We start from the raw sequence: 23,275 nt of genomic DNA on the forward strand, positions 1-23,275 counted from the left end.
CAAAAACAGTGTTTATGCTGGAAGACTTTGAATTATGACAGATCATGGTTGTAAATATTTTACCATCTTTCATTTACTTCCAGTTACACATCTTTACAGTGGTTCCTAGATTCCTTACTCTCCCCATGTCAGCTGCTTGGATACACTTTAAATAAACATATAGATTTAAAGTTCTGATTTACAGAAGCTGTCTAAACTCTTCTATGTATCTCTCTACAAACTCTTCTATCTATCCATCTATATCTCTGATGCCTGTTCCCAACAGGAACTCTCTCAAGGAAGTGGCCACAGCAACAGTCTTCATAACAAGTGAACTCATGCTGCTTTTAGCCTTTAGTGCCTCATCCTTAACAGGCCATTGGCAAAGGGCAACTCTAGCACAGTGTTTACAGAGGCTCCTACATAATGTTCCTTCTGAGCACGTCTTCCCAATGCTACTGCCTAATGTCCCTGCCTACTTCTACCCAATGTTTCTACCTTATGCTCTAGCCTAAATGTTCCTTACTACAATTTCTATTTACTGCTCATACCATTTTGCCAAAAACAGGGCTAGCACATAGTGCTCACCACAGGATAAAGTTGCAAAGAATGAGCTGTGCGAGTTAAGTGTTGTCAAGTGTTTTGTTTGAAACTCTACATCTTCCACACAAAACAATTAAATTCATGGGTAACATCATCTTTATAACCAAAAATTCTGTCAAGTCATATATCTGTGTGTGTACAGAACAATATGTAAGCACACTACAAATATATACAACTAGTAAGACAAAATAAAATTGAAAAACTGATCATTTACCTGACAAATCCAACGCCTCGTGGTAGTCCTGTCACCTTATCCTTTAATAGATTTTTCTGGACAATCTGGCCATACACGGAAAACAATTCCTCTAGTTGATCTAGGGAGTATGATCTGCAAGTGGCAAAAACTGGAAGCAGTTAGTAAAAATATCTATGTAAGTGCACTGGGTTTTTCACTATTGGAACTACTCAGCACAGTACAACATATAACCTATCTATCTATATCTCTGACTCCCATTCCCTCTGGAAACTCCCACCAAGGGGTGACCCAGGTAAAAGTCTCCACTCATCTCTGTCTTTACCTGCATCTCTCACATACACCATTCCATGCATTCTTCCATTATTTCTCTCTGTCCAGTACTCTTCCAGTCTTTTTTCCCATCTTGCAGGTGGTCTTCCTCTCACATCAACTCCTTTAAACATACTATCATACACTCTCCTTATAAATTTTCTATCTTGCATTCTTTCCACATGACTAAATCACCTCAAAGTATTCAGTTTCACCCACAATTCATTCCTTTGCCATAAAAAAATTTCTTATACATCCCCTCATTACTTTCTTCATTCCATCTACTCATACCACATACACCTCTCAAGTAACTTAATTCTATTCTTTCTAAACTCCCCATCTTGCATTCTTCCACATGCCCAAACCACCTTAAAGTGTTTTCATCCACTCTCCCTCTCCACAGATCATTCTCTGCATTATTTGCCATACCAAATCTTTTATACACCACCTTATTACTTTCTTCATTCCATCTAGTCATACCATAAGCTCCTTTCAAATAACTCATTTGTACAGCCTGGATTCTTGACCTCTGTGACTCATCCCATGGCCATGGTTTGGCTGCATACACATGGGTTAGAAGCAATATGTTGTCCCTAAATCATTTTTTACTTCCATACTTACACCTCCTCCTTTAATATTCTATCAAGGGACCCTATGATTCACCTACCCCCTACTGCTCTTTCTCGTTTCTCCTTCCATATTTGCATCTATAACACAATTTAGTATACTTTCTTCTTTCATACTATAGGGCTTTACAAAAAAGTGCATATCATTTCACTTTTGCTCTTAGTTATTCTCAATCACCTATGCTTAAACACATAATGAAACACACAACCTTCTGCAACTCCTCTTCACTCTCAGCAAACAACACAGTATCATCTGAAAACAGGTTTTTCACTGGCCACAATACCTCACCACCATACTCCATCTCTACACCTCTTTTCCCATGTTTTGCTTCCATCCCTCTTATCACTCCATTCATATATATGTGTTAAAAAGGCCATGGTGATATCACAGCCCTGCATCACCCCCATTTATGTACTGAAACCTTCACTTAACTTTCCATCCACTCTAATACATGTATTTGCTCCTCTATAGAAAGCTTTCACACCATCCTTAACAAATCCCACAAAGCATTCCACTCAACTCTGAAATACACTTTCCTTAGATCCATAAAAGCTGCATAGAGCTTCTTACCATTTGCTACAAATTTTCCAGTCATTTTCTTGAAAAAAATCTAATCCACCCATCTACCTTTCCCCTTGCTCCTCACTTATTCTGCATTCAGTAACTTCCATCATTCTATCAATCAACAATTTTGCATTTACTTTTCCTGGTATTCTTAACAATAATAGCTTTCACCATATCCTCAGGCACAACCATCTGGTTCTACGCTAAATCATATATCAAATGCATCCACTTTATCTCACTTTCTCCTCCATACTTCAACACTTCTGCTGTAATCTCATCCACTCCAGGTGACTTTCCTACCTTCAACCTCATTACTGCCCATTTTACCTCTCTTCTTGCTATAGGCCTCTGCACTTGTATCCTTTTCCTTTCATCCTCCATACCCATGCATGTAACAACTGCTGCCTCACCATCTCCCACATTCATCAGTTCACTACACTCTTTTTAGCTTTTCATGTCTCCCTTTAGATTCAGCAACTACTTCTTTACTTTTCATATCAATATTTCCAATCTTTCCTCTTTCACCTCCTTCTAGCACAATTTCTTATTTTCCTTATGCTTTTCACTCAATCTTCTTCCAGAATATTCATCTAGTCTTTCTTTGATTTCTTCTATCAGCCACTCAACATTCTGCTTCAACATCTTACATTCTTCCCTCCTCCTCTGCTAAACTTCCACTGGTACATTCCTATCAAGCAATCTACCATATGTGTTTTTCTTTTCTTCAATGGCATTTCTAAACTCATCTGTCCATCATGCACTTCTACTTTTATTCTCATACCTCTTCTCATATCTCGAAACCTTGAATTCAACTACTAATTCTACAATCTTTAAGCCTTTCTCTAAACATTTCAAACATTTCATTCACACATGACTGCAATCCTACATTTACTGCACTTTCATCTAAACTTTCTGTCACTACTTCACTTCACTTCATCACTACCTGTTATTACTTCCCTCCTTGCCTCCTTCACCAATGTTCCCATTTGTTCTCTTGTCTTGTGCACATTATTTACCTCCTTCCAAAACATCTTTTTTTCGTTCTATTATCATTATTCTTAATTGCTGTTTCCTGCATCAGTGAGGTAGCGCCAGGAAACAGACGAAGAATGGCCTATCCACTCGTACACTCATAAGAATCTCTTTTAGGGTTAGGTGGTCTCAAAACTACAGAGTAGTTCTTGGCAAATTATCCTATAGCTGCTTACCAGTCATCTCAAGCTTTGGTACTGATGATGTATCCATATCACAGTCATTGGTTCAAATGTATCAAACATATTCAACTGGGCTTAGGTCAGATAAACATTTTGCTTAACTATCACCCAGACACAGTGTAAAAGACATAGCAGTATTGCAGGGAACCCCATCCTGCATATACAGTATTTTTAAATGAATCAGTCATTAAATCTAAGTACACTACCTGGTTCACTTTCACATTCTTGGGTAAGATTACCAAATCACCAACACCATGGTATTTCAAACAGCCCAAAACCATAAGGGCAGGAAGGTTTTCCACATCCTTTTCTGTGTACTGTGGCAGGTGTGGGTTTGAGTGCGGTGGCATTGTACACTCTCCCTCTGGTGTTTCTCATCACAGTGAATGTTAACTTGTCACTCAACATTTCATGGTCCCCAGAACTGTTTTTCAAGCAATATCTCACTTGTTTTTCCTTCCAGGTGGCAATCAGTACGGGTTACATCAGGCACAAGCAATGAAATCTCAAGCTATTAAGAGTAAACTTTTGAACACTCCTTAGCGAGACATGTTCGAACAAGTTAGAATTCTTCTGCTTGATTTTATGCGCTGTTCAGGATAGGCAGGCCTTAACTTATCTTGCAATTACTTTACAGAACCTAAGAGACATTAACCTTGGCCTTCCACACTTGGGAAGAGGAGCTAGTAAAATGGACTCCATCAATTACTCAAACCTTTTCACCCACCTCTAGACAATTTGCCGTAAGACACCTGTTTACTCAGCAAAATCATTTTAAAATGCTCTGCTTTGTACAACTCTACTATTTCTGCAAGGGCCTCCTTCATTAGAACTCTGCTGGGCCATAATAGTATGTCACAAGAGCTAGAAAAATGCGGACAATTATGGAGAACAAAATACCCAACATGCTGAGACAAACTAAACAAACACAAGCCTCATGGCTGCTAGGCACAACTGATGTTTATGACACATTATATTGCAGTTTTACTGATGAATAATTTAACATACCAAATTTGCCATGGTCTCTATAAGAGACATGAAATGATTTCTGCAATAATTAAAGTCAACAGTCCTCTTGCACCTACCTCTAGCACAGACTATAAACTAATAACGTAAAGAAAAGAAAAAAAAAAAAAGCGGGGGACATCAGTGATGGGGAATTGGTGAAGTGGCAGCAGGCAATGATGAGGTGAAGAAGAGATGAAGCGAGTACTTTGAAAGTTTGCTGAATGTGTCTCATGACCGCATGGTATATTTACAGTGTCTGGGTAGGGGAAGACTGCAAAGTGAGAGTCATGGGAAGTGGTTTGATTAAAAGAGGTGGTGAACACCTTGTGTCAGACAAAATGTGGCACGGCAGATGGAGTGGATGCTACTGTAACTGATATTCTTACGAAAGGGGGTGACTGTACTGCTGATTGGTTGGTTAGTATTTCTAATGTATGTATGGATAAAAAGATGTTTTGGAAGGAGGTAAATAAAGTGCATAAGACAAGAGAACAAAATGGGAACATCAGTGAAGGGGGCAAATGGGGAGATAATAACAAGTTGTGGTGAAGTGAGGAGATGAAGTGAGTATTTTGAAGGTTTGTTGAATGTGTTTGATGATTGAGTGGCAGATATAGGGTGTTTCAGTCAAAGTGGTAAACAGAGAAGATGCAGTGAAAGCTTTGCAGAAGATGAAAGCCGGCACGGTGGCAGGTCTGGATGATATTGCAGTGGAATTTATTAAAAAAGGGGGTGACTTTGCAGCTGACTGGTTGGTAATGATATTCAATATATGTATGGTTCATGGTGAAAAGCCTGAGGATTGGCGGAATGCATAAATAGTGCCACTGTACACAGGCAAAGGGGATAAAGGTGAGTGTTCAAATGACAGAGGTATAAGTTTGTTGAGTATTCCTGGGAAATTATATGGGAGGGTATTGACTGAGAGGGTAAAGGCATGTACAAAGCATCAGACTGGGGAAGAGCAGTGTGGTTTCAGAAGTGGTAGAGGGTGTGTGGATCAGGTGTTTGCTTTGAAGTATGTATGTGAGAAATACTTAGAAAAACAGATGGATTTGTATGTAGCATTTATGGATCTGGAGAAGTCATATGATAAGAGTTGATAGAGATGCTCCGAAGAAGGTGTTAAAAGTATATGGTGTGGGAGGTAAGTTGCTAGAAGCAGTGAAAAGTTTTTATCAAGGATGTAAGGCATGTGTAAGAGTAGGGAGATAGGAAAGTGATTGGTTCCCAATGAATGTCGGTTTGTGGCAGGGGTGCGTGATGTCTCCATGGTTGTTTAATTTGTTTATGGATGGGGTTGTTAGGGAGGTAAATGCAAGAGTTTTGGAAAGAGATGCAAGTATGCAATCTGTTGTCGATGGGAGGGCTTGGGAAGTGACTCAGTTGTTGTTTGCTGATGATACAGCACTGGTGGCTGATTCAGGTGAGAAACTGCAGAAGTTGGTGACCTAAGTTTGGTAAAGTGTGGGAAAGAAGAAAGCTGAGAGTAAATGTGAAAAAGAGCAAGGTAATTAGGTTCAGTAGGGTTGAGGGACAAGTTAATTGGAAGGTAAGTTTGAATGGAGAAAAACTGGAGGAAGTGAAGTGTTTTACATATCTGGGAGTGGATTTAGCAGAAGATGGAACCATGGAAGCAGAAGTGAGTTACAGGGTGGAGGAGGGGGAAAAGGTTCTGGGAGTACTGAAAAATGTGTGGAAGGTGAGAACGTTATCTCAGAGCAAAAATGGGTATGTTTGAAGGAATAACGGTTCTAACAGTGTTATATGGTTGCAAGGCATGGGCTATGGATAGGGTTGTGCAAAGGAGGGTGGATGCGTTGGAAATGAAATGTTTGAGGACAATATGTGGTGTGAGGTGGTTTGATCGAGTAAGTAATGAAAGAGTAAGAGAGATGAGTGGTAATAAAAAGAGTGTAGTTGAGAGAGCAGAAGAGGGTGTATTAAAATAGTTTGGTCACATGGAGAGAATGAGTGAGGAAAGATTGACAAAGCAGATACATGTGTCAGAGGTGGAGGGAATGAGGAGAAGTGGAAGACCAAATTGCAGGTGGGGGGGAGGTTCTGCTACTGTTGTTTCTCACGTGTAGCAGGGTGGCGACGGGAATGGAAGAAGGCAGCAAGTACGAATATGTGCATGTGTGTATATGTTTATGTCTGTGTATGCATATGTATGTATACAGTGAAATGTATAGGTATGTATATGTGCATGTGTGGGCGTTTATGTATATACATGTGTATGTGGGTGGGTTGGGCCATTCTTTCATCTGTTTCCTTGCGTTAATTCACTAAGGTGGGAGACAGCAACTAAGTATAATAAATAATAACAGTATGATAAAGTACCTGAAGAATGACGAAATGCATGTATAAAGCTACCATATACAGGAAAGAAGAACAAAGATAAGTAAGTGAATAACAGAAGTACAAGCTTGCTCAGTGTACAATGAATCTCAAAAGTCTGTTCCTGAGATTTGGAGAAAAAATCTCATGAAAGGCAAGAATAAGCTAGGGTATGTGTGTGCACATATAAATAGGAGTAAAGACATGATATGCATATACGAGGCTGAGATACTGGGCAACATTAGAGTACAACTCTCCAAATAACACACAAGTAGCAAACACAAATAGTAATCATAAGACAACTATGGAATAAGTGTTCTGTGTTCAATGTGGAACTTGCATCTTGGGCATACTGGGTTTTGAGGAAGTTGTATCAATGTTTGTAATGCTGAAGAAATGGGTAGTGTCCCGAACACACAAAAGAAAAGTGAAACTCACACATACCTTGAGATTGCAGCTTCACTTGGATTATGTCTGGTGGGGTGATGTTTAAGACTAGGTTGGGAGGGCACTTGTCTAGTGCTTGTTGAATCACTTTAGTGAGTATTTATCTGTTCAATGTCATGTTTGTCAGGGAGGGGGAACCATAAGTAATGGTCACTGATCTGAATACATCTCTCACTCAAATTGAAGAGTCCAGTGTACTGTTTCTCAATGTGATACTTGGTTTTTTAATGCTACCCTGTAACTTCATATAATGAAGCATAATTTACACAATTCAAGCATGAGCTGCATAAAAATAGTAATATACAAGATGATATTTAATTCATGTGAAATCACCATATACCTATTCACTTATAAGCAAGGTTTCTAAAGCCAAAGCCTTACCTAGGAATATTTTGAATATACAGGTTAGTCTCTTTGATATCCTCGCCTGGCGGCCGTGCATAGGACACCTTGATGCGCTTGTGCTGTACAGGGAGATTATTCAACTGCAGGATAGCTTTGGCTGCATCTTCGGGCTTCTGATACTCCACAAAACCAAAGCCAAAAGAATAACCAGTCTGTTGGGATAAAAAATCATAAATATATCTGTACTGTTCTTGTAGTGAACAAAACTAAAAATAAAAAGCATTAGAAATGTAGGTTTCAAGAAATGAAAAACTATTATTCCACTGGAGTGAGAGCCCTGTGAAAATCATAAAGAGCACTTGCCTACTGAGGTTCAAAACAGCCCATTTTACCTTCTATATCTGCAAATTCACCATGATTTCACACCACCCTCTTCTATCACCGTAAATATCTATGAGACTGGTTAAAGCTCATTCACAGAGACTCAAATAACCACAAAGCACCCCACCATGACCCATGATATCACTGCTGCTAAGGTGTAACTGATGCCTTGCAGCTACTAACCTAAGTCATCTACTACCAACTTGAGTCTGTGCCTGGGTTTTCTAAAAAGGATAAAGAAAGGAATGGTTCTTCATACATTAAAACATACACTTCTCACCTCTAATCAGAGCCCTACAAACATCCAAGAACAAACCCACAACAAGGAGGTGGGATAATAACCCTCCAAAAATTTGTCCTGATAGGGAATGTCCTCTTCTGAAAGTGGCAAACACAGAGTCACAGAAGCGAGATGGACATGATCTATGCAGATGTGTTAATAGAGTTTTTTTTTGAATGCCAGATTTCTCACTTATATCACCCAATGAGATAGTCCTTTTGAAAGTCAGGGCAGAGGTACATTTCCATACATAATGAGCTCTAAATGACAGCTCTGAGTGTGAAAGGTATATCAACTTCTTGATCCATCCTGCAATGTTCCTGAGTGACAAAGGGTTACAAAGGGCCTGAATGAACAAAACTCCCTCCAGTGCAATTTTCTAAGAGACTTAGGAAATGTAAGTGTCTTAAGTGGTCACAAAAGATGATGTTGGAAACGTTTTCCATAAATGTATTGAAATAATAGTATTCCTAAATTAAGGCAAAAAATTTCTGATCAAGGATAATTTCAAACTCAAACAATATGCTCTTCAAACTTTAGTATATTTTTGTATACACATTAAACAAATTTCACAAATCCTTTTTCATGATCCCACTACTAAGAAAAAGAAAGTTCACATTAGACATTGTGGAGCCATATTCTCTGTAATATTGTAAAATATCAAAGGTTTTCAAAAGCTTCCATCTAAGATGAGATCTAAAAGCCAATGATTACCTTTAGGATCACAACAACCTACTCCTGTTTCCTTGCACTACCTTGCTAACATGGGAGACGGTGATTAAGTATAATAGATGATAAATATTATATTATCATTATACTTAATTGCCATCTCCCACGTTTGTGAGGTAGCACAAGGAAACAAACAGGGAATGGCCCAACCCACCCACATACACATGTATATACATAAATGCCCATACACGCATATATACATACATATAAATTTCAATGTGTACATACATATGTAAATATACATAAGTACTGCATTCATACACTCTTGTTGCCACCCTACCACACAGGTAATAGCACACACACACACCCCGAGGAAGAGCTAGGAAAAGACAAAAAAGGCCACAATCGTTCACATTCAGTCTCTAGCTGTCATGTGTAATGCACCGAAACCACAGCTCCCTTTCCACATCCCAGGGCCCACAAAACTTTCCATGGTCTACCCCAAACGCTTCACATGCCCTGGTTCAATCCACTGATTTAGTGAATAAAAACATTAAAAAAAAATCATTCTTTACCAGACAGACAAATCCTAAAAACAGGTATTGTAGACAGTGAAATCACAACAATGATAACCACAAATACTCTAAGACCCCTATACAACAAGTGCAACAGTCCACCATGATCACTAGCAGGTTACTTAGACCTCTACATAGATCCAGTGACTAATCTTTTACTTGGATCTCAATCTTTAGCAAGCCACAGAGCATACAATGCACACACAATCCAAATTGTGATGGAAAATTATGTTCAGACTGTCATTTAGGGCACACTACTATGTAACAGTTAACAGATGTTCAGAGAACTGAATGGTATAACCAAAGGAAAAAAGCTACTGTGCAACCTAAGAGGGCAGCAGTTTCTTCTATATAAGATAAAGTCTTTCCTGCTCTAAAGCTAAGTAAACATGCTTTGGAGCTCTAACTGATCCTGATTCACATGATTTTCTGTTCTGGAAAAAGTTAAAATTCTTCCATATTCAACTCTGAATATCAGAGAATCATTTCATGATGACCTTGGATTCCAGGATGCATCATATGAGTACTAATGTTCAAAGGCATAAATCTCCAGTCAATATTCTTAAATTTGTATGGCTAAGACTAACCTTAATAATTACAGGTGCTTCCTTCAGAGAGTACCACTCTCTACAAGCAATATCAAAAAGTAAATACATGTACATACAATATTTGTATGTACAAGCACACGTATATATAAAAATATAAATGAAGAAAGAGGAGAGGTTAAGGAATGTGAGGTATTTAGACAAGCAGTGATGGCATGTGCAAGAGATGCATTTGGCATGTGAAATGTGAGAGGTGGGCAGATTAGAAAGGGTAGTGAGGGGTGGGATGAAGATGTAAAGCTACACATGAAAGAAAAAAGTGATGCATTTGGAGGGTACTTCCTTGGAAAGAGTAAAAATCGTTGTGGGATGTATATAACATTACCATACTTTGTCGCTGTCTCCCGCATTAGCAAGGCAGCGAAAGGAAACAGACGAAAGAATGGCCCAACCCACCCACATACACAGGTATATAAATAAAAGCCCACACATGCACATATACATATCTATACATTTCAACATATATATACATACACAAACATATACATATACAGACATATATATATATTCATACATGCTGCCTTCATCCATTCCCGTCGCCATCCCGCCACATATGAAATGACATCCCCTTACCCCGTGTGCATGTGAGGAAGTGCTAAGAAAAGACAACATAGGCCACATTCATTCACACTCAGTCTATAGCTGTCATGTGTAATGCACCAAAACAACAGCTTCCTTTGCGTATCCAGGCCCCACAAAACTTTCCATGGTTTACCCCAGATGCTTCACATGCCCTGGTTTAATCCACTGACAGCAAGTCGACCCCGGTATACCACATCATTCCAATTCACTCTATTCCTTGCACACCTTCCACCTTCCTGTATGTTCAGGCCCCAATCCCTCAAAATCTTTTTCACTCCATCCTTCCACCTCCACTGTGGTCTCCCATTTATCCCCGTTCCCTCCATCACTGACACATATATCCTCTTTGCCGATCTTTCCTCACTCATTCTCTCCATGTGACCATTTCAATACACCCTCTCCAGTTCTCTCAACCGCACTCTTTTTATTACCACACATTTCGCTTAACCTTTCATTACTTACTCGATCAAACCACCTCACACCACATATTGTCCTCAAAAATTTCATTTCCAACACATCTACCCTCCGCACAGCCCTATCTACAGCCCACACCTTGCAACAATATAACATTGTTGGAACCACTATTCCTTCAAACATACCCATTTTTGCTCTCCAAGACAACGTTCTTGCCTTTCACACATTTTTCAATGCTCCCAGAATCTTTGCCCCCTCCTCCACCCTGTGACTCACTTCTGCTTCCATGGTTCCATCTTCTGCTAAATCCACTCCCAGATATGTAAAACACTTCACTTCCTCCAATTTTTCTCCATTAAAACTTACCTCCCAGTTAACTTGTCCCTCAACCCTACTGATCCTAATAACCTTGCTCTTATTGACATTTACTCTCAGCTCTCTTCTTTCACACACTTTACCAAACTCAGTCACCAACTTCTGCAGTTTCTAACATGAATCAGCTACCAGCAATACATCATCAGCGAACAACAACTGACTCACTTCCTAAGCCCTCTCATCCACATCAGACTGCATACTTTCCCTTCCCCTCATTCCAAAACTCCTGCATTCACCTCCCTAACAACCCAATCCATAAACAAATTAAACAACCATGAAGATATCACGCACCCCTGCCGCAAACCGACATTGACTGGGAACCAATCACTTTCCTCTCTTCCTTCTCGTACACATGCCTCATATCCTTGATAAAAACCTTTAATACTTCCCACGTATTCCCTACGTGTCATAGAAGGTGATTAAAAGGGGAAGGAGCGGGGGTCTGGAAATCCTCCCCTCTCGTTTTTTTTTTATTTTAATATTACAAAAGAAGGAACAGGGAAAGGGGCCAGGTGAGGATATTCCCTCAAAGGCTCAGTCCTCTGTTCTTAACACTATCTCGCTAACGCGGGAAATGGCGTATTGTGACTGTATTGTTGACTGGTTGGTAAAGTTATTTAATGTATGAATGACTCATGGTGAGGTGTCTGAGGATTGGCAGAATGCATAAATAGTGCCACTGTACAAAGGCAAAGGGGATAAGAGTTAGTGCTCAAATTACAGAGGTATAAGTTAGTTGAATATTCCTGGGAAATCATATGGGAGGGTATTGACTGATTGGGTGAAGGCATGTACAGAGCATCAGATTGGGGAAGAGCAGTGTGGTTTCAGAAGTGGTAGAGGATGTGTGGATCAGGTGTTTGCTTTGAAGAATGTATGTGAGAAATACTTTGAAAAGCAAATGGATTTGTATGTAGCATTTATGGATCTGGAGAAGGCATATGATAGAGTTGATAGAGATGCTCTGTGGAAGGTATTAAGAACATATGGTGTGGGAGGCAAGTTGTTAGAAGCAGTGAAAAGTTTTTATCGAGGATGTAAGGCATGTGTACGTGTAGGAAGAGAGGAAAGTGATTGGTTCTCATTGAATGTTGGCTTCCGGTAGGGGTGTGTCATGATGTCTCCATGGTTGTTTAATTTGTTTATGGATGGGGTTGTTAGGGAGGTGAATGCAAGGGTCTTGGAAAGAGGGGCAAGTATGCAGTCAGTTGTGGATGAGAGAGCTTGGGAAGTGAGTCAGTTGTTGTTCGCTGATGATACAGCGCTGGTGGCTGATTCATGTGAGAAACTGCAGAAGCTGGTGACTGAGTTTGGTAAAGTGTGTGAAAGAAGAAAGCTGAGAGTAAATGTGAATATGAGCAAGGTTATTAGGTACAGTAGGGTTGAGGGGGCAGTCAATTGGGAGGTTTAAATGGAGAAAAACTGGAGAAAGTGAAACGTTTTAGATATCTGGGAGTGGATTTGGCAGCGGATGGAACCATGGAAGCGGAAGTGAATCATAGGGTGGGGGAGGGGGCGAAAGTTCTGGGAGCGTTGAAGAATGTGTGGAAGTTGAGAACATTATCTCAGAAAGCAAAAATGGGTATGTTTGAAGGAATAGTGGTTCCAACAATGTTATTTGGTTGTGAGGCGTGGGCTATGGATAGAGTTGTGCACAGGAGGGTGGATGTGCTGGAAATGAGATGCTTGAGGACAATATGTGGTGTGAGGTGGTTTGATCAAGTAAGTAATAATAGGGTAAGAGAGATGTGTGGTAATAAAAAGAGTGTGGTTGAGAGAGCAGAGAGGGTGTTTTGAAATGGTTTGGTCACATGGAGAGAATGAGTGAAGAAAGATTCACCAAAAGGATATATGTGTCAGAGGTGGAGGGAACGAGGAGAAGTGGGAGACCAAATTGGAGGTGGAAAGATGGAGTGAGAAAGATTTAGAGTGATCGGGGCCTGAACATGCAGGAGGGCGAAAGGCGAGCAAGGAATAGAGTGAATTGGAACGATGTGGTATACCGGGATCGACGTGCTGTCAATGGACTGAACCAGAGCATGTGAAGCATCTAGGGTAAACCATGGAAAGTTCTGTGGGGCCTGGATGTGGGAAGGGAGCTGTGGTTTCGGTGCATTATTACATGACTGCTAAAGACTGGACTACAGGCCAAATATATGCAGGGGAATAATACATGAGAAGGAAATGACACTGCCTTCTCCTCTAAAAAAAGATAAAAGAACTAGAGACTGGACTACAGGCCAAATAGATGCAGGGGAATAATGCATGAGAAGGAAATGACACTGCCTTCCCCTCTAAAAAATGATAAAAGAACTGTAAGGAGATATATTAACTCCTCAAAAGAGCCCAGACACTGCACATGTAACATCCTCTATATATGGCAGGTCTCAAATCACACAAAACAAATAAAATCCCTCTTATAAGCGGACAGTTGATGCATGAAGCATAATAATAAAATAAAATCCAAAATTCCCTTAAGTACTTTACAATAAAACCCTGTAAATAATCAATATTAAAAAAATATGTAAAGTATTTTCTGACCTTTAAAAGTAACGGACAACCTAAGGTGATGTGGAGGCAGTGAGGAGTTATGGCAGCATTTAGATGGAGAGGGAATGACAGGTTTTGAAATCCAAGTACAAAAGCTACAAAACTATTTACTCCACTTATAACTGCTGCATCACAGACTACTTTTTTCACTTTTAATTTTTCATCATACTTTACTTTCTTCACACAAAACACATTGGTCTCCAGTCTAATAATACTGAGGTCACTATTCCACAAAAGATGCATAAAGTTTCAGTTAGTGATAATGGTATGATTGAGGATACTTTCGCCTCTACTCAGCTTGAAAAAAATGCCTTCAGCCAAGTTAATTAGTCCATTCCCCTCTTGATAATCAGTTAAAATATTCCAGTTCATACTAAGGAATAGAGTGAATTGGAACGATGTGGTATACCGGGGTCAATGTGCTGTCAATGGATTGAACCAGGGCATGTGAAGCGTCTAGGGTAAACCATGGAAAGTTCTGTGGGGCCTGGATGTGGAAAGGGAGCTGTGGTTTTGGTGCATTATACATGACAGCTAGAGACTGAGTGTGAACGAATGTGGCCTTTGCTGTTTTTTCCTAGCGCTACCTTGTGCACATGCGGGGGAGGGGGTTGTCATTTCATGTGTGGTGGGGTGGCGATGGGAATGAATAAGGGCAGACAGTAATATTTATGTACATGTGTATATATGTATATGTCTGTGTGTACATATATGTATACGTTGAGATGTATAGGTATGTATATGTGCTGTGTGTAGACGTGTATGTATATACATGTATATGTGGGTGGGTTGGGCCATTCTTTCGTCTGTTTCCTTGTGCTACCTCGCTGTGCGACAAAGTATAATAAAAAAAAACTAAAATATACTAAGATTGTCCGTCACCTACTATAATAACTTGCTCCCTGTTAACAACAGATTTTATTCACTGTATAGAATCCTGTTATTTCCTTCCTCTATCTTAGGAGGTTAGTATATGATCATAAAATCATGTTACTTATATTTTTGTTGGTAACATCAATGTCAACAGAATCACAAGTATCAGCACCTAGCTTGCTTACTTTAACTCCATATAGGCTGTTTTCAACATAAATCACCATCTGCCTTGTGCACATGATCTTTTGTGAACAGAATGTACCCAGTGATTATTGATTTGTAATGTACATTATCATTTTCAGAGTTAAACAGCATTCCTGAGGCTGATAATGATAGGTTTTCCAGCAATAGCATATGACATTAGCTGATTTCCTTTTGAAATAATACCTCTAGTATTGCATAATTAAGCTAATTCTGCTTTAGATATTTACAAGGGCCTTAGAAATACACTGTCTGGGCCCAGTACACAAGATTATCATTATTGGTATGTGTGTTTGAACTCTGTTAATATACATGAGTGCTGTCAACCTATAACTGGACAGACTTTGATCTGACGAGTCCTGCGCTGTTCCTTACCTGATTTGTTCTCAGCTTCTACTTGGGAAGTGACCTCACACTAATTTTCTTTGTCTTTCCCCTACTAGTGCTAGTTGACATATCTTTTTCATGTTCCTTCACTGCATTGTTCCTTGCCTCCACCAATGAAGTGCCCTCTACTAACTGGGGAATGACAACAAGCTGTCTTAATCTGCCTTTTCCCTTACCTGCCTCTACCTGTAAAATGACCTTTACTTCCCGAAATGTGACCACTAGCTACCCTACTTCCCCATGTTCCCTACCTTTCTCATTCCCTCCCTGCACCTGATTTGAGACTTCTGGTTAACCTATCCTGCCATGTTCCTTATCATCTTAACTTACTCTTTCAGTCTGCTCATGTCTGAAAGACTTAACTAGTGTCTTTTCATAGAAAAAGAGCCTAATATTTTTGTCTAACATGCTTTAGTAATTTCATTAATAAGAGGCCCTCTCTGGCATAGATGCTTCTTTCCTAGTTAAAATAATCTCATAAATCAATAATAATATTTTCCTCCTTAGAAATACTCAACTCAATTATTCGAGCCCAACGTTCTAGTGGGGCTACTAGAATTTACATTATATCTAGGCTGCAACCCTGGTATGACTACATATCTATGGCACTCTTTAAACTTGCAAATGAAAGCCTTATACTTGCTATAATTTCCTAATATCTACCACTGCCTATATTAGTTGTCCCCATCTGGACAACTATAGTAGTATCCTCGGGAGTGTTTAAGACAAGCTCATCAAATATTTTCTCCCATTTCCCTTTACAAAGAACTCCTGCTCCTGATCTCCAGCTAAGGAGTCCCCAATCAGAATAAAGCTATGATCATCTTGAATTTCATCCTCAACTAGACTAAATCAATTTTGGGTACGTACCTCCCTAGCCTGATCTGCAACCGCAAGCCAACAAATCTTCCTAGCAGACTTAAAGGTAAAGCGATTACTCTACTTTATTTTAAAATGCCACCATCCTAGTATCTTAATCTAAATGACTTACACCACAGTTCTAGTCTCCCTCTGATGGATATCTACTGATTTTACAGTAGCCAAGCAGCAACACTTTCCTAAGGTTTCATCCTATCATCTAAATACCCTAATCCTTCACTCTCCTTCCTAATTTCAACCTGCAATTTCTCAACAGTATCACCAAAAACACAAAATTAACACATCTTGTTCCCTAATGATTAAGTCCCAAGTAAATTCCCTCAAACAGCTGGGACAACTAAGACATGGAGCAAGAACCATTTTCCATAACACTACAGCAAACTTTGAGCCCAGGAAAAACATGGACATTTCCAAGAGAGGTTTGGAAGAGAGGATACATATCTAACAAGTACCTACAAAGAGATAAAGCCATGATGACAAAGCTAGCTGGAAGCATATATTGCTTGAGAATGAGAATATTATTCTCAGTTGCTGGAAGCATTACATTATCTATTCTGGGAATACCTAATATTGATTTCAACTGTATGTCGAGGTGTCTTTCAAATGTTTCTGTAGTTCTTTGCATGTTTCTAAGTTCTCCAAGTAGTTTACTGAATAGTCTTTATAGCTTCCTGGTTGGGCTTTCATAAACTTTTCACAGATTTACTTTTCATGTTCCAAAGTACTCTTAAGAGAGGCTTTCAGGTTTAATACATTTTCCCTTACACCTTTAATTTTCTGGAGAGATATATCATCACATACTATAATCTCCTTTCTTGGCTATACGGTTTCAGTTCTTTCAGCCTTTCATGGTAGTTTAAGTGTTCCTTTCCCTCGAGTTTGTTCATGAAGCGAGTCTCAATTCTCTCTAATCTGTTCTTATGTTTGTTTTGTTAGTGACTACAACAGATCAATCTTCAATTTTGCTTCTAATCTATATTTATTATATTCATTTATTTTGCTTTGTCGCTGTCTCCCGCGTCAGCGAGGTAGAGCAAGGAAACAGACGAAAGAATGACCCAACCCACCCACATACACACGCACACACAGCACATATACATACCTATACATCTCAATGTATACATATATACACATGTACATTATTCATACTGTCTGCCTTTATTCATTCCCATCACCACCCTGTCACAAATGAAATAAAAACTCCCTCCACCCTCATGTGTGCGAGGTAGTGCTAGGAAAAGACACCAAAGGCCCCATTCGTTCACACTCAGTCTCTAGCTGTCATGTAATAATGCACCGAAACCACAGCTCCCTTTCCACATCCAGGCCCCACACAACTTTCCATGGTTTACCCCAGACGCTTCACATGCCCAGGTTCAATCCATTGACAGCACATCGACCCCGGTATATCACATCGTTCCAATTCACTCTATTCCTTGCATGCCTTTCACCCTCCTGCACGTTCAGGCCCCAATCACTCAAAATCTTTCTCACTCCATCTTTCTACCTCCAATTTGGTCTCCCACTTCTCCTCGTTCCCTCCACCTCCAACACATATATCCTCTTGGTCAAACTTTCCTCACTCATTCTCTCCATGTGACCAAACCATTTCAAAGCACCCTCTTCTGCTCTCTCAACCACACGCTTTTCATTACCACACATCTCTCTCACCCTATTATTACTTACTCGATCAAACCACCTCACACCACATATTGTCCTCAAACATCTCATTTCCAGTACATCCACCCTCCTCTGCACAACTCTATCTATAGCCCATGCCTCGCAACCATATAACATTGTTGGAACCACTATTCCTTCAAACATACACATTTTTGCTTTCCGAGATAATGTTCTCGACTTCCAAACATTTTTCAACGCTCCCAGAACTTTTGCCCCCTCCCCCACCCTATGATTCACTTCCGCTTCCATGGTTCCATCCGCTGCCAAACCCACTCCCAGATATCTAAAACACTTCACTTCCTCCAGTTTTTCTCCATTCAAACTTACCTCCCAATTGACTTGACCCTCAACCCTACTGTACTTGACCCTCAACCTTACTGTACCTAATAACCTTGCTCTTATTCACATATACTCTCAGCTTTCTTCTTTCACACACTTTACTAAGCTCAGTCACCAGCTTCTGCAGTTTCTCACATGAATCAGCCACCAGCGCTGTATCATCAGCGAACAACAACTGACTCACTTCCCAAGCTTTCTCATCCCCAACAGACTGCATACTTGCCCCTCTTTCCAAAACTCTTGCATTCACCTCCCTAACAACCCCATCCATAAACAAATTAAACAACCATGGAGACATCACACACCCCTGCCGCAAACCAACATTCAATGAGAACCAATCACTTTCCTCTCTTCCTACACATACACATGCCTTACATTCTCGATAGAAACTTTTCACCGCTTCTAACAACTTACCTCCCACACCATTAAGAATAGGGTGAAGGCATGTACAAAGAATCAGACTGGGGGAACAGCAGTGTGGTTTCAGAAGTGGTAGAGGATGTGTGGATCAGGTGTTTGCTTTGAAGAATGTATGTGAGAAATACTTAGAAAAGCAAATGGATTTGTATGTAGCATTTATGGATCTGGAGAAGGAATATGATAAGAGCTGATAAAGATGCTCTGTGGAAAGTATTAAGAATATATGGTATGGGAGGTAAGTTGTTAGAAGCAGTGAAAAGTTTTTATCGAGGATGTAAGGCATAAGTACGTAGGAAGAGAGGAAAGTGATTGGTTCTCAGTGAACATAGGTTTGTGGCAGGGGTGTGTGATGTCTCCATGGTTGTTTAACTTGTTTATGGATGAGGTTGTTAGGGAGGTGAATGCAAGGGTTTTGGAAAGAGGGGCAAGTATGCAGTCTGTTGTGGATGAGAGAGGTTGGAAAGTGAGTCAGTTGTTGTTCGCTGATGATACAGCACTGATGGCTGATTCAGGTAACAAACTGCAGAAGCTGGTGACTGAGTTTGGTAAAGTTTGTGAAAGAAGGAAGTCGAGAGTAAATGTGAATAAGAGCAAGGTTATTAGGTACAGTAAGGTTGAGGGTCAAGTCAATTGGGAGGTAAGTTTGAATGGAGAAAAACTGGAGGAAGTGAAGTGTTTTAGATATCTGGGAGTGGATTTGGCAGCAGATGGAACCATGGAAGTGGAAGTGAATCATAGGGTGGGGGAGGGGGCGAAAACTCTGGGAGCCTTGAAGAATGTGTGGAAGTCGAGAACATTATCTCGGAAAGCAAAAATGGGTATGTTTGAAGGAATAGTGGTTCCAACAGTGTTGTATGGTTGCGAGGTGTGGGCTATGGATAGAGTTGTGCGCAGGAGGGTGGATGTGCTGGAAATAAGATGTTTGAGGACAATATGTGGTGTGAGGTGGTTTGATCGAGTAAGTAATAATAGGGTAAGAGAGATGTGTGGTAATAGAAAGAGTTTGGATGAGAGAGCAGAAGAGAGTGTTTTGAAATGGTTTGGTCACATGGAGAGAATGAGTGAGGGAAGATTGACCAGGAGGATATATGTGTCAGAGGTGGAGGGAATGAGGAAAAGTGGGAGACCAAACTGGAAGTGGAAAGATGGAGTGAAAAAGATTTTGAGTGATCGGGGCCTGAACATGCAGGAGGGTGAAAGGCGTGCAAGGAATAGAGTGAACTGGAACGATGCGATATACCGGGGTCGACGTGCTGTCAATGGATTGAACCAGGGCATGTGAAGCATCTGGGGTAAACCATGGAGAGTTCTGTAGGGCCTGGATGTGGAAAGGGAGCTGTGGTTTCAGTGCATTATTACATGACAGCTAGAGACTGAGTGTGAACGAATGGGGCTTTTGTTGTCTTCGTAGCGCTACCTTGCGCACATGAGGGGGAGGGGGTTGTTATTTCATGTGTGGTGGGTAGGCGATGGGAATGAATAAAGGCAGACAGTATGAATTATGTACATGTGTAGATATGTATATGTCTGTGTGTATATATATGTATACGCTGAGATGTATAGGTATGTATATTTGCGTGTGTGGACGTGTATGTATATACATGTGTATGTGGGTGGGTTGGGCCATTCTTTCGTCTGTTTCCTTGCACCACCTCACTAACGCGGGAGACACCGACAAAGCAAAATATCAATAATAATAATAATAATAATAATTTTTTTTTTTTTTTTTTTTTTTTTTTTTTTTTTTTTTTTTTAATACCTTGTCGCTGTCTCCCGCGTTTGCGAGGTAGCGCAAGGAAACAGACGAAAGAAATGGCCCAACCCCCCCCCATACACATGTACATACACACGTCCACACACGCAAATATACATACCTACACAGCTTTCCATGGTTTACCCCGGACGCTTCACATGCCTTGATTCACTCCACTGACAGCACGTCAACCCCTGTATACCACATCACTCCAATTCACTCTATTCCTTGCCCTCCTTTCACCCTCCTGCATGTTCAGGCCCCGATCACACAAAATCTTTTTCACTCCATCTTTCCACCTCCAATTTGGTCTCCCTCTTCTCCTCGTTCCCTCCACCTCCGACACATATATCCTCTTGGTCAATCTTTCCTCACTCATTCTCTCCATGTGCCCAAACCATTTCAAAACACCCTCTTCTGCTCTCTCAACCATGCTCTTTTTATTTCCACACATCTCTCTTACCCTTACGTTACTTACTCGATCAAACCACCTCACACCACACATTGTCCTCAAACATCTCATTTCCAGCACATCCATCCTCCTGCGCACAACTCTATCCATAGCCCACGCCTCGCAACCATACAACATTGTTGGAACCACTATTCCTTCAAACATACCCATTTTTGCTTTCCGAGATAATGTTCTCGACTTCCACACATTTTTCAAGGCTCCCAAAATTTTCGCCCCCTCCCCCACCCTATGATCCGTCTTGTAGTGAAAGTTCTGAAAATCATACCATTCATTACTTCACTTGATTCTCAATGTGTTCTCTTAATTCTATTCTCATTCATGATGACACCAAAATCATCTACATTTGTTCCACTTTCAATTGGTTTTTTGATGAGCCTTCTCTGATGTCAATGATTTATTCTTACTTGTTCCATAACTTATTTGCTCAAAATATTTTGTTAAATTCCATCAGGTTCACTTATTCCCTTTTGTAAATTATGTCCACGTTCTATTTGCATCTCCTTGAGGTCAGTTAATGATCCAATCATTTTGGCATGCTTTTCTTACTGTGCTTTCCCCTACTTCATTATCAGTGCCTCAATACCATCTTACAAAGGGTATTAAGGCTATATCATTCTTTGGAGTATCCCAAATAAAATATCTTCTTCCCACTTGGTTCAATTTGCTACTACTTTCTATTAGTCATAACTCTTGAAGCCACCTCTTCCCTTATCCTTAATATTACGTTTAGCTACTTTCTACAGCAAAATTCTGAGGCTTGTCAAAAGCTTTTGCAATGTCAAGAAAAACAAAGTCCATTCTTTTCACTTACTTCAAACTTTCATAATTGTCACTGTAATGACATGGCATGTGCATACTTGCCTTCACTTTTGTATCTCTTCTTCATTACACATTCTTATATGTCCTTGTATTACTTATTCAGATGCATTCATTACATACAAAGCAAGCTAACTTGTCAGCATTGTTTAAGTATTAGCTTGACTTCTCATTTGCATATCTGTAATCCAGTTATGAAACTTTGTAAATGTTTGCAATTTTGCTTTCATCCAGACTTTGTCTTAAAAATAACATCACTGATTCTGCTACAGCTGTCTCCTTGAGGAATAATGATGGTATTCCAACTGGTGCTTCAGCTGTATGTTCTCCAAGTTGATTACTCACTCTGATGATATCATTTTCCAGTTTTTCAAAATCTATTTTCTTTCATACTCATTCACCACTTCCCATGTTAGTGTAGTACGTCACTGTAATGAGATGATAGTGGGGTTTACATACTTGTCTTCCTTTCTGTAGCAATTTTTGAGAAGATGCTTTAGAATATGTCTTTTCATCACTCTTCCAAATAATTCAATTACATGCAAAGTCAAGCTAACATGTCTGTATTATTTGGTTATAAGCTTGAATCCTCCAGCATTTTTGTTACGTATGAAAATTTGTGAGTGTTTGCAATTTTGATTTCATCCAGACTTTGCTTCAATAATAACATCACTCACCTTACTACTGCTGCTTTTGTCTTCTTGAGGAATATGGATGGTATCCCAACAAGTAATGGAGAAGAATTTCTCCGAGTTGATCACTCACTCTCATGATATCATTTTCCTATATTTCAACCACACTTACCTCCAGATGCTTCATATGCCCTGATTCAGCCCATCAACAGCACACTGCTCCCTGTATATCACATCACTCTATCTCTATCCTGTGCATGCCATTCACCCTCCTGTATGCTCAGGCCCAACACTCAAAATACTTTTCACTTCATCCCTCCATCTCTACCTTGGTCTCTCCCTTCTCCATGTCCCCTCCACTTCTAACACATAAAACCCCTTTGTCAGCCTCTCCACTCATTCACTCCATATGTCAAAACCATTTCAGTAAACCCTCTTCATTTCTCTTAAGCACACTCTTCTTATCACAACTTGTTATCTTGTTACTTAATCAAACCACCTCAAACACTTGATTGACAAGATGTCTACCCATCTCTGAACATTCTCATCAACAGCCTATGCCTCACATCCATAAAACATCACTAGGACTATTATACCTTCAAAATTACCATTTTTGCCCTCTGAAATAACGACTTCCCTTTCCATACATTCCTCGAGACTCCCAGAAACACTGTCCCCTCATCAATCCTGACTCATCTCTGCTTCCGTGGTTCCATTCATTGCCATGTCTACTCCCAGGTACCTAAAATACCACAATTTC

General features: G+C 40.0%; 1 protein-coding gene across 6 annotated transcripts in view; it reads right to left on the reverse strand.

Annotated features, from left to right (window-relative positions):
* The window catches only part of LOC139761917 (sex-lethal homolog), a 334,918-nt gene that overhangs the window by 224,274 nt on the left and 87,369 nt on the right, over positions 1 to 23,275 (reverse strand). For all 6 annotated transcript variants that reach the window (XR_011715640.1, XR_011715642.1, XR_011715641.1 and 3 more), the window contains exons 3-4: positions 7,669 to 7,844; positions 797 to 910 (exon numbers count right to left, since the gene is read on the reverse strand). Coding sequence is in view for 2 of the 6 variants with exons in the window: in XM_071686559.1 (XP_071542660.1) it covers positions 797 to 910; positions 7,669 to 7,844 (290 nt within the window). In the remaining 4 variants the exon portion in view is untranslated. The remainder of the gene's footprint in view (positions 1 to 796; positions 911 to 7,668; positions 7,845 to 23,275) is intronic.

The sequence above is a fragment of the Panulirus ornatus genome, chromosome 42 (genome assembly GCF_036320965.1).
Source record: "Panulirus ornatus isolate Po-2019 chromosome 42, ASM3632096v1, whole genome shotgun sequence".
NCBI lineage: Eukaryota > Metazoa > Arthropoda > Malacostraca > Decapoda > Palinuridae > Panulirus > Panulirus ornatus.